The sequence below is a fragment of the Microcebus murinus genome, chromosome 4 (assembly GCF_040939455.1).
Source record: "Microcebus murinus isolate Inina chromosome 4, M.murinus_Inina_mat1.0, whole genome shotgun sequence".
Lineage (NCBI taxonomy): Eukaryota > Metazoa > Chordata > Mammalia > Primates > Cheirogaleidae > Microcebus > Microcebus murinus.
The window spans coordinates 78,075,653-78,089,812 of NC_134107.1; the positions used below are offsets into that span (position 1 = coordinate 78,075,653).

General features: G+C 43.4%; 1 protein-coding gene and 1 long non-coding RNA gene across 2 annotated transcripts in view; one reads left to right on the plus strand and one right to left on the minus strand.

The window, feature by feature from the left end:
- The window catches only part of MAML2 (mastermind like transcriptional coactivator 2), a 342,498-nt gene that overhangs the window by 107,044 nt on the left and 221,294 nt on the right, over positions 1-14,160 (minus strand). Inside the window, exon 2 of the mRNA XM_012743892.2 lies at positions 3,200-4,798. Coding sequence (XP_012599346.2) covers positions 3,200-4,798 — 1,599 coding nt within the window. The remainder of the gene's footprint in view (positions 1-3,199; positions 4,799-14,160) is intronic.
- The window catches only part of LOC142870628 (uncharacterized), an 86,729-nt gene that overhangs the window by 16,148 nt on the left and 56,421 nt on the right, over positions 1-14,160 (plus strand). The window lies entirely within an intron of this gene.

Consider the following 14,160-nt stretch of genomic DNA (forward strand, 5'->3'; position numbering starts at 1 on the left):
ATCACTTGAGGCCGGGAGTTCAAGGTTACAATGAGCTATGATCCCACCACTGCACTCTAGCCCAAACAAAAAAGCAAGACCCAATCTCAAAAAAAAAAAAAAAAAAAAAAAGTGCTTCTCAAAATTGTCATCTTGAGCAGGAACTCTTTTTTGTTTATTGCCTTCACACACCACACTTGAAATGCAGACTTGTCATGTCATGGTTATTCTTTGGTTTTGACCCAAAGCAGCATTACCCAGCTTGCCTGTTCTCAAAGATCATCCCAACAGGATGAATGTTATTGTGTTGGTAATAATCTACCAAATGTGCTATAAGTGCTAAAGACAATCCCCAGAGAAAATTCTATAGCTGTATTAAACAATAGCATCATGATTAGAATTTGTACAAGCCCCTTCACAAAGTGAATACTTTAAAGAGGGCAACATTGACTTGACAACAGAGCTCTAGTATATTTGCTTAAAACTCAGACACTTGACTTTAAAGTCCTACCTTATAGAATCATTGAGCTGGGAGGACAATGTGGTTTAACCTACAAAGTCGGGGTAAAGCTTTAAATGGGTAGTCACTGCCTGTTTAGTAGAGACCTTTAACTTGAAATGCTGCTACTGTTACCATCACTTTTTAAGGGCCTTCTAGAAGAGATGAAAATTGTCTGGACATCCTATGTGTCATGTGCACTGGGAAATGTGAAAAATCATCTAAGGCATTGGGAGATGTTTGTTGATTTGGCCGTCAGCACCCCTTGGTGAGCCTGGGTCCTGGAAGCTTGGTCAGGACTAAGAGGTCAGGAGTATGGAGTACAGTTGCTGATATCAGTGGTATGTCCGGACACAGCACAGAGGATGTTGGAGGTGGTAGGGAGGCTCCCAAAAAAGGGCTGATGGGGCACCAAAGATATATATTTCCTGTTGCAAAGTGTTTATTTTGGTTAACTCCATAACGTTGACTCAGGAGGGCCAACGATTGCACAGATTCACATTTTTAAAATTTCTTTCTTTAATAGCTCTGAAGGTTAGAGATTTGAGATTTTCTTTATCCCCAAAGGACTTAAACTGCTATGTAGATTATGTAAACAGGGCTCAATATTAGAAGAATTGTTCCTTTTGAGACTCTGCCATTGATCTGCAAGTAGTCATTCATTTCCCAACAATTCCTACCTGTGCGCTGTATATCTTAGCATCTGAAAGCATGGGCTTCAGAGTAGGCCATTAGAATCCTGGCTCTGCTATTTATTATCTGTCTGACCTTGGGAATGGTATTGAACCTCTCTATGCCTCAATTCTCTTTACCTGTAACATGGGAATAATGGTATTTCCCTCATGTAGGTGAAATGAGATACTGCAAGTAAGGGAGACAGAAGTCATGCTGGTTATAGAGTAAGTACTCAATAAATTCTAACTCATTACTATCTCATTGTTTATAATTTCTATTTTATAGTGAGACATCTGGGCCCAGGAGGCCAAATTGTTATGCACTTACCATACTGTTAGACAGTGGAAGAATTAGGGATAATTCTCTTTTATTTCCCCAATACCATTTATGTTAGAATTTGGGACTTACTCTAATGCCTTTCCTCCATAAGAGTAGTGCTTGTTTAAAAATAACATTTTGGTTATTTATGGCTCTTCCCATGATAATCACCGAAATAGTCAACTTATTCTAGACTCTAGGCTGAGAATTATCTCATTTCATTCTTTTTTTTTTTTTTATTTTTTTTATTTTTTTTTTAGGGAGTCCACACAGAAGAGACTCATTTCATTCTTGATGTAACTCTAAGAGATATTATTATTACCCCCACTGACAGGTGAAGATATAGGCTTGGAGAAGTTTAGTGAGTTGCTTGCAGTCACACAGCTAGAACTGCCAGTGTAAGAATTTAACCTACATTCATCCAAATCAAAATGCCTACATATAGAATTAGAAAGTAGTTCTACAATTTGTTTTTAAATGATCCCAAAAATTGCCTTTTTAAAAAAAGGAATTTTGTAAAATATATACATGACTCTACTCTATAATCCACAATTAAAAAAAAAAAAAACACTTCTTAAATGGATAAGAGCTGAAAGCTTTCCTTGGTGCACAGCTTGTTAAATCTTGTTCAGTTTAGTTTTCTCCTGGCCCACATTTAGAGCAAAGGTTAGACTGGACATAGCCTGCGGTGTTTGTGGCATTCTTTTCTGGGCAGCAGCCATGAAAACTACTCTAGGAATGTTATTGTAATCACACTCTGCACCATCATACTGTCCTGACATACTGTTTTGACGTGTAATGTGCTGTCTTTGTGCTTGGACAGATAATGTAGGCCTGTCAAATTACATGCACAGAGCAATACTCAAACTTCCTTCCTTCCAGGAAGAGTTTCTTCTTTCAAGTTCCCTGGGGATCAGGGCTTACTCACCAGTGTGTGCTCTAGAGGCACAGAGCTGTCTCTCCATACTGTTCCTATTTGGGGCAGAATAAACCTGTTTTATGTTAACCAAAGGACATAAAGTAACCACAGGTTTTTTTTTTTTGTTATTTTTCTCTGTAGTCATGACGATTTCATCCTTTAACTCTGAACTCAGGCATTACTTCCCTGAGGAAATTACTTCCCTGATTTTCCCTTGGTGCGTAAGATACTCAATCCCTGTGCTCTCATCTCACTACTCTGTCCACCTGGTATTGAAATGATAGTTTTTGAAGCCTGTCTCCCTTTCCAGACTGTGCTTGCAGACACAGATCATGTCTTATTTAGGGTGATAGGTTGGCCACTCAGACATTCCTATTGGTGGTACAGGTGTAGATTGGTCATTTAATAATCTTAATATCACCACCGGCCTTATTCCAATATTCAGTGTTAACACAACATCTTGCACATGGTAGGTTTTCAAAAAGTGCATATTGACTTAATGATGCATGAACATGGGGCATATCAAAGCACGACTAGATGACTGGACATATCACTAAAGGCATGAGCTATAATGCAATATTCTTAATAAGCAAGAACCTTTGATCATTACAGACCCTAAGGACAATAATACTACAAGGAAACACTAGCCCTTTCCTCTAGATGCCACAAGGAACCAGGTTTTATGAATCCATCAAGATCACTACAGTTTTGGTCTTGCTCCTGTCCCAACACAAACGTAATAGTAACCAAAGCATAATGACCAAGCTAAGTGGTACCTGGGAACTCTGTTTGGAGTGGCACAGCCTTACCTGTCTGTGTTGTTGGGAGACTTGATACCCCAGTCCTGTGATGGGCTGGTTCTGCATTTGCTGAAGCAGGATCTTCTGCTGAAGCGGCAAGGGGGACCTCAGCAAAGACTGGCTTGCTAGAGGTTGGGTGGGCTGGGATGGTGGCTGTTGCTGTTGCTGTTGTTGTTGTTGCTGCTGCTGCTGCTGCTGTTGCTGCTGTTGTTGTTGCTGCTGCTGTTGTTGTTGTTGCTGCTGCTGTTGTTGTTGTTGAGCTGAAATTGAGCTCTGCTGCTGTTGCTGCTGCTGAGCTGAAATTGAGCTCTGCTGCTGCTGCTGCTGTTGCTGCTGCTGCTGCTGCTGCTGCTGCTGCTGGGTGTAGTGCAGGAGAGAAGGCTTGTTTTGGGAAGGTAAAACTGAAGGCATCTGCTGGCTTGCTTGATCTGAGTTAAAGTGGAACAAAGGCTTGGTGTTGCCATGACGGGGCTCCATGGCTGGGTGCGGGTTGTTCATAAAACTTCGGCTGAGATCCTGAGGCTTTTGCTGCATGAGCACGTCCAGGTGCCCACCCTGGGCTGAGGGGCTGGCCTTGTACATGTAGTTAGACATGACTTTCGGCTGGCTGCCACCACCAGCTACCCCAGGCATGGGGGAACTCTGCGGGCTGAATGGCTGCTGGCCAAAAGAAGGGCTGGGGATTTTCTCCTGCCCAAAGGGACCTGGGGATGGGCCGGCGGGAGAGGGCAAGGCTGACCAGTTGGCGGGCTGGTGCTGCTGCTGGTGCTGCTGCAGCCGGGCGTGCTGCTGACGATTGGCAGCGATCTGTTTGAGCTGCTGGGCATGGGACACCTCCTGCCAGCTCGGCAGGGCCCGGCTTGCTCCTGAGGCTGTCTGAGGCTGAGCCTGGCTCTGAGGGACGGAAGGGATGGGGGACGAAGTGGAAAGGGCAGAGTTGGCCATGGAGAATGCAGGGCCAGCTGATGGGGGCCTCAGCTGAGGAGAGCCTGAGGGGCCCTGAGTCAGGCCTGGTGAGTATTCGCTTTTGATTGCTATTTTCTCCATGGGCAAGGAGGGCCTGGGAGTGCTCCTCTGGCTTTGCTGACCCAGGTCAATGTTAAATGGGTCATCCTGCTTTATGGTGGCATTGATCATGTTCTCCAGTTCAAGGTCACTCATGGGAGGCACAGATATGTTGGTCAGTTCATTGAACAGTTCCTGCAGCTCCGGATCCATCAGTTGCTCTCCGGAGTCATCTCCGTACCTATTAGAAAACATATTCTCCTGGGTCATTTGGCCATCCATGTGCTTACTGCAAGACAGGGTCTCTCCTGGCTCCTTCTTCACCTCCTTTAAGCCCATGTTAAACATACCATTGCCAGGAGAATGTGTGTGGGGTGGCAGAGTGTTAGTCTTTCTCAGAGGTGCTTGGCTCATAGGCAAGGTCCCCGACATAATCTGACTTTGTCCATTATTTACTTGAAGGCCACCTTGTCCTGCAGACAAATTCTCCCCAACACGGATTCTTTTGATATCGAGGAATGAATTGTCGACAAAGCCATTGGGCCTCTTGCTGTTGGCAGGAGACAGGTTAACTACCTGTTTTCTTTTCAAGGAACCCTGGAGCTGTAAGACAGAGGGGAATAAAAAAGAAAAGTATGATATATTAATCCTGTTGTGCTTCTAATCAAAGGCGATATAATACATGTTTTCTCCATTTATCCATAAGATGCAGTAAAGAAAAAAGCACAAATGAAGCACAGTCTGGAACATAATGAAACTCACAGTAGGACAAGAAGGACAAAATAAAAAGTTTCTGGAGGAGCAGATCAATCAGTTTAGAAATCACAGTAGTTCCCATGATTGGTACATAGGTCAATGGATAAAGAATCCTTCAAACATCATAAGGAGTTATTCACAGTACCAAGATTAACCACTAATAAATCACTAAAGCATTGTCGTTTTCTGGAAAAGGCCAGAATATTCTACATGTATGCACACACAACTCCATGCAGCTACGGGTGATCAGAGCACACAGAGTTTTGACCAAAATAGGAAACACTGACAAGTCTAAGGTTGAATCAAAATTTCCAGCTTCTTCTTTCATGGATTCAACCCCTTTATCACTATTATCCTCTACGTAAGTAATTAGAATAGTTCTCAGGTCCAAGAAGATATTCTACCTATTGTTCACCTATTTATCTTCCTATAATTCCACTGCTTTGCATTTAGGCCCACGTAGTAACACTGTGTAGACGCACAGAAGCTATGAGATTATCCTTTACCAAATGAAACACTCTACACACGGATTTTCTTGGGTATTCATTTCTTCTGTTGCCTGTCTCCAAATCTTGTAACCAAGACCAAGGTGTTGAGAGGCAGTACTGCACAGTCGTTAAGAGCTCAGGCTCTGGGAGAAGACTAAGTCAAACTGAAATTCCAATTCTGTGCACTGTGTGACCTTGGTAATTCACTTGTCTGAGCCTCAATTTCCTAATCCAGAGAATGGGGACACTCTCTGGATGGGGCACTTAACTCCTAGGAAGAAATGAGATAGTGCATGTAGACGTTTAGGAAGTGCTTGCTGCAGTAACAACTCAATCAACAATACTTGGTAGAAAAAGTATGCCTTGCTACATTCTGAAAGGGGAGCGTGTTTCTCAACAAGCAACATGTTTAAGTATTTCATGAGTGTAAAAGTACTTCATTCACTAATTCAGCAATCAGATTGTAATTTATGAACCTTAAAATTTATAGAATAAGGCTTAAAGGCCATGCAGCCACACCAATAAATTAATAAGAAACATAAAACATTTATCATTGGTCTGCAGGGTCTTGTTGATTGGTTTCTGTATCTCTCGAAATGTGGCTTTCCCAGTGCTTCTGACTCACTCAAATTATTTAATGTTTGCTCAGGATAATTGTAGAATACCTGGGGCGGAAAGATACTTCCCAGATAGAAAATTCTCCTTTCTTCTCTTTCCCTTTTTTGCCACTCCCTCACCCTCCTGAGGATTTCTAAGTAGCCTAATTAAGAAAAGGAAATTAACGTAATTGAGTACATATTAAATGCCAAGTACTTTAAATATGGTTACTTTATTTCCCTTAATCTGCACAACAACCCCATTAGACAGGTATTATTACCCTTATTTTATAGATAAGGAAATCAAGGCTCAAAGAAGTGAAGTAACTTGCCCAGGGTCACACAGCTAGTACATAGTAGACCTGGGCTTTAATGTAGGGTCTGTTTGGCTCCAAAGCCTGTGTTGTTTCTACTCTATGATGCTGGAATTAGCTTGTTTAAGGGTAGGGTCTCCTTAGCATGAAGAGGCCGGGAGAAGTCAGTGAGCACAGAGACATTCTAGATCTCAGGTAAAATGATGAGGAATCTGAGAATGACCAGCATGCAGTATAGGACCAAATGTGAATAATATGCGTCTTGTCATCTAGCTGGTCAATACTTATTTCACTCACCCTCTATCTGTGGTTTTGCCTACTCACAGCGGGTATATAGTTAGGGTGGATGTGCCATGTTGGTATAACAGGTTTAACATTTCACCATTGCCGATTGGTAATCAGAGAAAGAAACCTGACCCAAATCGAGCCAATCAGTCCTTCCTTTCCATGAGAATTCTGGATTTGGAAAAAGTGAGACCAGACTCTCTTTGGATGGCTGTATAGTGATTTACAAAACTTGTGAGCTGTTGTTTCATTGCGTCAAGCAGAGCCATAGAGGAAGTATTTAATAACTCTAAATAAAGAAAGAAGAATGAAGCAGAAAGGAGAGACACAGGTTTTGATAGCGTTTTGAGACCTGTTTCCAATCCCAGGTCAGCCCTGCCTTTCTCCTTGTTTACTTTAATACACCATGGAATCCTATAATGAATTTCCCTTTTTGCTTAAGCTAATATGAATTGGGCTTCTGTTACTTTCAACCAAGAGTTCTAACCAAGTCCCCCGAAACTTCACATTCAGCAATGGGCAATTTGTGTACCAAGGGGTAGGGCATACTTTGTATCTGGGAATGAAGCTTCCCCAACTCCCATCTCTGCTGTCTCTGCATGATTCGCTGACTCCTAATCCTGTCTGCTCACTGGTATAGACAACGTCGTCATCACAGAACGCTGTCAGCCACCACCACATTCAGCAAAAACTCAAAGTTGCCACTATCTATCCTCCTGGGCCAGGAAAAGCACATACCAGAGAGCTTCAGCCATGTTGCTTCTGATTTATTTCAGCATAGGGTTCTTTTGCAACCGGTAAACACACAAAGGAGCGCATTCTTTTTCCAGGTTTGGGTTATCACCTTTGATTTATTTTCCACTGCTTTGAGAAAACCTGTTCTGCCAGATTCTCCCATTGCTCCGGCCACTCCCTGGGCAGTGCCACACACACTCTGGGAAGCAGCACTAACACCGTCTTTAGGCCACCAGAATTGCAGAGGCAGTAAGAGAATTAGTGATAGCTACAGTAGGAGTGATAATAATAATAACAACAACAACAACAGAGCCATTTATTGAGGGTTTATGTGCTAGGCATTGTGCTAAGCGCTTTGTATGGATAATTTCATTTGATTCTCATAACAACTTTAAGGATCTTTACAAGTGTATAAGGTTAATGCTATTTCTGCTCCCTCCCTCATTTTGAAGATGAGAAAACTGGGGTTTAGAGATTGAGTGACTTTTCAAGGTCACACACAGACGAAGCAATGAAGCCGGGAAGCTAAGCAGGCATTCTCACCGCAGAGCCTGCACTCTGCAGTGGACACCCCTCCTAGCCCTGACGGATGTCAATGGTACCCACAGCCCTGTCTGGGGGAAGCCTGAGATGTCCTCCTGATTATTCTGCCATTAACTTGCTTTGCTACTTTAGGGAAGATATTCCACTTGTCTGGGCCATAGTTCCCTGCTTTATAAATAAGATTATTCCTGAGATTACTTTCCTGCCTGAACCCAGAACATACCAAGCACTGAGAGAGTGAGGTTTGCTTTTTAGCACTATGTGTGGTGGTGTACAGTGTCCACCAAGCACAGCTAGAGGTCATTCCTTAAGTCATCCCTTCTGTTCCCCATCACTTCTGGGGAACAGAAGTGATGTGTGATTCCATTAGGATAAACGAAATCCCATTAGAACTACACTGGGCATGATTCTTTGCCAAGAGAATTCTGGGGATAGGCTGTGGCTTGCCTTCTAGAAGCTTCTAATCATATCACCAAAGCCCACTGAATGTCCACATGCAGTAGGCCCCACACTACTGGCACAATACAATCTAAATGACTCTCCAAGTTCACTCTCTGCTTTGAAGTATTTCCTTTGCTGGACTAAAATTCTTCCATAGGATATATTGTTTTGAATTATAGCATACAGTTTCTCAAGATGCAAATACTCTAGAAACAGTAGAGAGGGAACACAGTCACTATTACCTCAGTGAGAAACAGTTTATCAGAAAAGTCAACTTACTAGAATGAGAATAAAGCCCTAAGGGTACAAGACTCAATCACGTGAACGATGGGGAATGAGAACAGGGTTTAAACGGAAAAGGGTGGGCAGGCCTAGGTGGCAGCGCCACACTGTGGACCTTTTGGTGGCTGGGGAGAAGGTAGAGGGAGGGGTCCCCAAAACAAATCTCTCACCCAGGGCTGACCTACCCGTTAGGCACAGCAGACACAGTGCGTAGGGCCCATGATAGTCTTAAGAGCCCATAAAAATGTATTATTAATGTATTACTTTAAAACAGGAAAAAATGGGCTTTTAGGGTAAATGTTTTAATATATAACATTAATTTATTTATCTTTATGCCAACATAGTCATAAAACATAATTTTTAATATTTTTTTCAAAGAAGAAGGGGCCCTCAAAGGCAAGCATGCCTAAGGCCCGTGGAGGCTCTCGCTGTGTATTGAATGCTTATTTTAGATTTGCACTCAGTGGTACAGAGTCTCGTTTAATCTTCTCTCACAGCTCTTGAAGCATGTATTCCTGTCCCCATTTCGTAAGGGAGGAAATTGAGGCTTCGGATATTAGTATTACACAGTAAGGATATGGAGGCAGGAGGCCAGCCCAGATCTGTGTGGTTCCAAAGTCCCGATTCAGAATCACTCACCACACTGCTTGTTTCCCTTATGGCCTTCACCTTGGCACGTGCCAACGCTCAGCGGGACACAGTGGACCCAGACGGCCATGACAAAAGGCCCATAGAAGGAAGATCTATTGTACGTGCAGGGCAAGGGTGAGGGCATTTGGGATGCAGAGGGGTGGTGGCAGGGAGGGAACAGTGACATCACTGGTGGGGGTTGATGGTGAAAGCCCAGAACATCATCCCCAACGCTCCAATATAGGAAAGGGAAGAGACAAAGGGTCATTCGGCCAGTCAGAAAGATTTACTAAGCACTCAGAGGGAGTTCTGAACCATACCCCATCAAATCATCCCCAGCACGAGGGAAAATATGCAGATGATTAAGTGAACGGTAGGATGTAAAGGCTTCCTTCCCATCAGCACTGCGTCTCAACATCTCCACTTTGCCCGTTCCCTGGATGGACTCAGAAGCATTCTTTGGTTTGCATGAGGCATCTGCACCCCAAAATTATGTTGAATAATTTGTGAGATTGTGCATTTAATATCGCCCTTTCACTAGCCATCTGAGGAAGGGGCTTCTCTCAGGAATGATTTCCAACACAGCGAGTCCAGTGTGGCTTGCGTAGGACACAGGAATCACTGCACTTTCCTTTGCTGAGGTCCAGCGAACTGTTTCTTTCCACTCTCGTCCTTGTTCTCATTCTTCCATGTGAACACCTCGATGCTATTTGAGGCCTGCGGTGTCTGCTGGGGGCAGGCGTAGGCTTGCTCGGGGCACGGTCCAGACACAACGGTCTGCCTGCCCCAAGGGCTGGGGCTGGAGGCACCTAGAACAGCCAGGGAGAAGAATCCAGCACATGGCAGGATCGGGCTGGGGTCCCTCCCTGAACTCCTTTTTAAACGGCTATGCTTTGCTCTTTCAAAGGACTTGAAACATAAACTTTCTGGAGGGATTTGAAAATGCCATTATTGCACAATCCTCTGGTTTCAGTTTCTTCCCCTGCCCCCTATCCCTTTCCACAAAATAAATGCATTCTTTGTCTGCTGTGCTGCCCTAGAAACAGGGAATGTACCACACAAAGGTAACAATTCAGCCCATAGGTCACTTTTTTTCCCCCAAGTCGATTTCTGTCTTTCTCAACCAGGCATAAACACAAGAACCAAATTTGCCACTGCCTAGATACTCAGGGGAGTATCTTGGTTCCATCATGTGTAAACTTTCCTCAGGCCATTTCACTCGTGGCTGATGAGCGAGAGGGCTGGGGATAGACAACACTAGCAAGAGATCAACTCAAAAGATAATATATAACGCAGTAAAAACTGGTTGGGATCCTGGAATAGTAGATTGTAGCTCATCACAGAACTTGGAGGCGAGAGCAATTCCTCCCTGGCTTTCCGGCCCCTAAACAAACTAGATGGGGTTTTCAGGCTTTTGCTGAAGACAACAAAAAGCCCCTGCTTCTTATCTGGCCCTGTAGAGATCTGAGCTTCCCGTTTTGCTAGATATTGTTTTATGTCCACATAGTAATGAGGTTTGCCCAAGCAGATGTTTAGTTCCTTGAGGGTGGGTACTGACTTATACTTCTCTGAATTCCTTTCAGTACCTACCCACCATGCTGGGCATATTATAGGTATTCAAGTAATAGTTTGTTGACCTCAGTACTCGGGAAGTACTGAGAATGGTAAGAAGGTAGCTGTGGCTTGTGGGGGACCTTTTCATACCTAATTCATGCGCAATTTAATGGTTCCACTAGAGTTTCATTTTCTTCTAAACCCTAAAGTGAAGGCAATGTGAAACCCTGAGAACTGGAACCATGGGGAAAGTTTGTCATCACCTCTGTGAACCCAAAGTGAAGGGTTGTGGGAAGCTTTGTGGTGGACTCAAAGCAGTGTTGTCGCTGCTGATGGAAACCAAGGCTGGGGCACAATTCTAAGCCCCATCCCGATTTCATGCCCTACCTGGGTGAGAGTACTGGAGCCAAAGTGGAGCCAGCGCACGTTTCCTGTATGTCTTTCAGTATCTTGTACTGAACAATGGAAAACATGAGGTTTTTTTGGTTTGTTTGTTGTTTTGCAGGATTTTTGGTGGAAGGGGTCAGGGAAGGCATGCCAGGTCTGGAAAATTTGTTCCATAACTTTGTTCCATAAGGTTTGGACTCTGAGAAATGTGCCCACTTTAGTCAACAACAAAGCTAATCTTTATGAAGCCCAAGATAAAATTTTATGTAGAAGTAAGAGCTCTGCAAATTGAGAATCTCTGTAGAGAAAACCAGTCCATATTGTCTTTCTAAAGATACTAAATGCCAAGTTCTCCCATATTCAACATTTCTTTGGTGTCTTTCCCCTCTTCCCCCTTTTTAGTTGTAATGGCTGCCCTGTAGCAGGGTAACTAAAGGACTTGGAATTTGCCTCAGAAACACACTCATCATTACAGGACAAAGAAAGGACATTTCATGACAGCATCTTCTCGGTTTGGACATTTCCATCACTGCCCCTTAAAGAATGTTCCAAGTTTGTCATCAGCCAACAAAACATTCATTGAGGAGAGGGGAGGAGAGCCAGTGCAACTCTACCTTAGAGAGGGAGACATCCTATTTTATCAGGGTAAACGGAGCCTGGGGCATCTAGAAAGATCCCAGATTCTCTTTTTATTTACCATATAAACTTAAGCCAGTCACTTACCTTACCTGTATGATAGGGGCAACGACGCCCCTGTCACGGGGCCGTAGCAGGGACTACCAACATGCATGTAAAACACCAACAATATTCCAAGCTCAGAGCGGAGCCCCATCACTGGCAGCTCCTTTTTAGTAAGAGGCAGAACTTGAACCTAAGCTTGTCTGACACTTCCCACTGTCATCCCGGCTGTCCTCTGTGCCAGGCGTGTGCTAGAAAAAGACGAAATGGAGATAACAAAACCAGCTTCTCCCCTCCCCATCTGTAAAACTGAATTTGTTCACTCATTCATTTAACAGATATTTATTTAGCACCAAATGTATATTCCATAAGGGTGCCTATAACAGCGGGTTGTTGCAAGGACCAAGTCGTTAAAGCTCAAAAAGAGCCTGAAACATTGCTCTCACAAAAGCCAACAAAAGGGAATTTATCAGTCTGTCCGGAAACAAAGTAAAGAGTAATAATACAGTGTGATCATTGCCCTGCAGAAGCACCTGGGGCATTATAGTTATCGAGGGGAGAGAACTCTGCCTGGGATAGTTAGGAAAGGAACCCCACTCCCTTACAATGAATACTCCTCAAATATTCAAATGACTATGATGTTTCATAATATTATGATATTCTGCCAGTTGCAGTGTAAACAAAACTCATTGTTCAACAACAGGGGGATGTTTTAAATTAAATTTAAAAATTCAAGGTAGAGTTATTTTGCCATATAGTCTACTATAGTAGGCAATATTGCTCCAGATCCATTTGTTGATAACCAGTGTGCTTACCCTGCTGACACTATCTTTAGCCATCCTGACTAGTTGCTGCAATCGTTATAAAGCAACGACCTGCAGGAGCCATTCAGATATGGACCCTCTGTATTTAACAGAGAAATGAACATTATATTCTATGAAAGTCTGAAAACCCCAGCTGCTTTGTTCATGAAATACTTTAACCATTACTCACTTTTTTGCCCAAAATATATCAAAGCGAATCCAAAGTAAATGCTATGTCTAAAATGTTGGCAATTCTCATGAAATCTCTAAATGTCCTCCTCAGCAGAATGTACAATGCATTAAGTATCATTAATCAAGTGGCTTCTCTCTCCTTTGCTTAGAGGGCCCTGTCTGGAAAGCTTTCTCTAAAGGGGCTAGCTCGAGGTCCATCCTACTTTCCATCATAGTCTTTCTCTCTGCTTTAATATTTTAGCACTTTCTGTCTTATATTGTTCTTCATAATTGATTCAGGTCTGTGTGTTTTTCACTTCAGTATGATTACAGAAGATTCCAGAAGTCAGTGGCAGAGACAGCACCTTGTGCTTCTCATCTACGCCCACAAACCCAGCCAGCTCCAGCCCAGGGAGGTAGCTCAATGACTGCCTGATGATTTGACTCATAAGGCATTCGGTGGCCTGGGAACATCAGATGAGACAGTTTATGGGGCATCTATATCTCTCTGTCACTGGCCCTGAACCATGCCCCCTTTATAAGCCATATGGCTGATTCTTAGCAACTTTTTGTCCAGCTATAGAGCCGCTGGACACTGGGGCAGAACTGAGAAGTGTTGGAGAGGTAGAAGAAGCATGGATAGTCCAAGAGGTTGCTACTCTTTTCTTGTGGTGGTGGGAATTGGGCTCATTCTAAAATGTTGGGCTATGTGAACACCAGCAAAACTCATACGGTAGGGAGAGTGCCCTAACACCGTTCCAGGGACGTCTGGTAATTGTTTGGGGGTTTGAACAGAGCTATCAAAGAGCTCCCATATTTTTGTAAAATGATAAAAAACATAGCCACCTCTAATTTCATGGCAGCATTTCTCCCTTCATCGTCAGTGGCTTACTCAACTTTAAACAGGAAAGGCCCCATCTTTCCCCATCTGCTTCTCTCAGGTCACATTCTTCATTTCTCTTCAGGCCCCTCTGCTTTAAGCACAGGGAGCTACTGAGGATCCTCTAACTAGGTTCTGGGTTCTGAGACTCTGTCCCTACCACTTGCCTCTCTCTGCCCCAGTGGGATCTCCTTCTCAACCCAAGCTCAGGTTGCACTACTCTTTTTTTTTTTTATAATTCTAAGAACATCAAAGACCATTTCAGTTTCAGGCCTTTTGCATACACTGTTCCCTCTAACTGGAACATCCTCTGCCTCCTCTCAGTCTTCCTGTTCCTGACACAGTCGGCACCTTCTTTTCCTTAAGTCGCACCCTAGCAGAGATTTTTCCATAAAAACCCTACCTAAAGTCTATTTTCACTG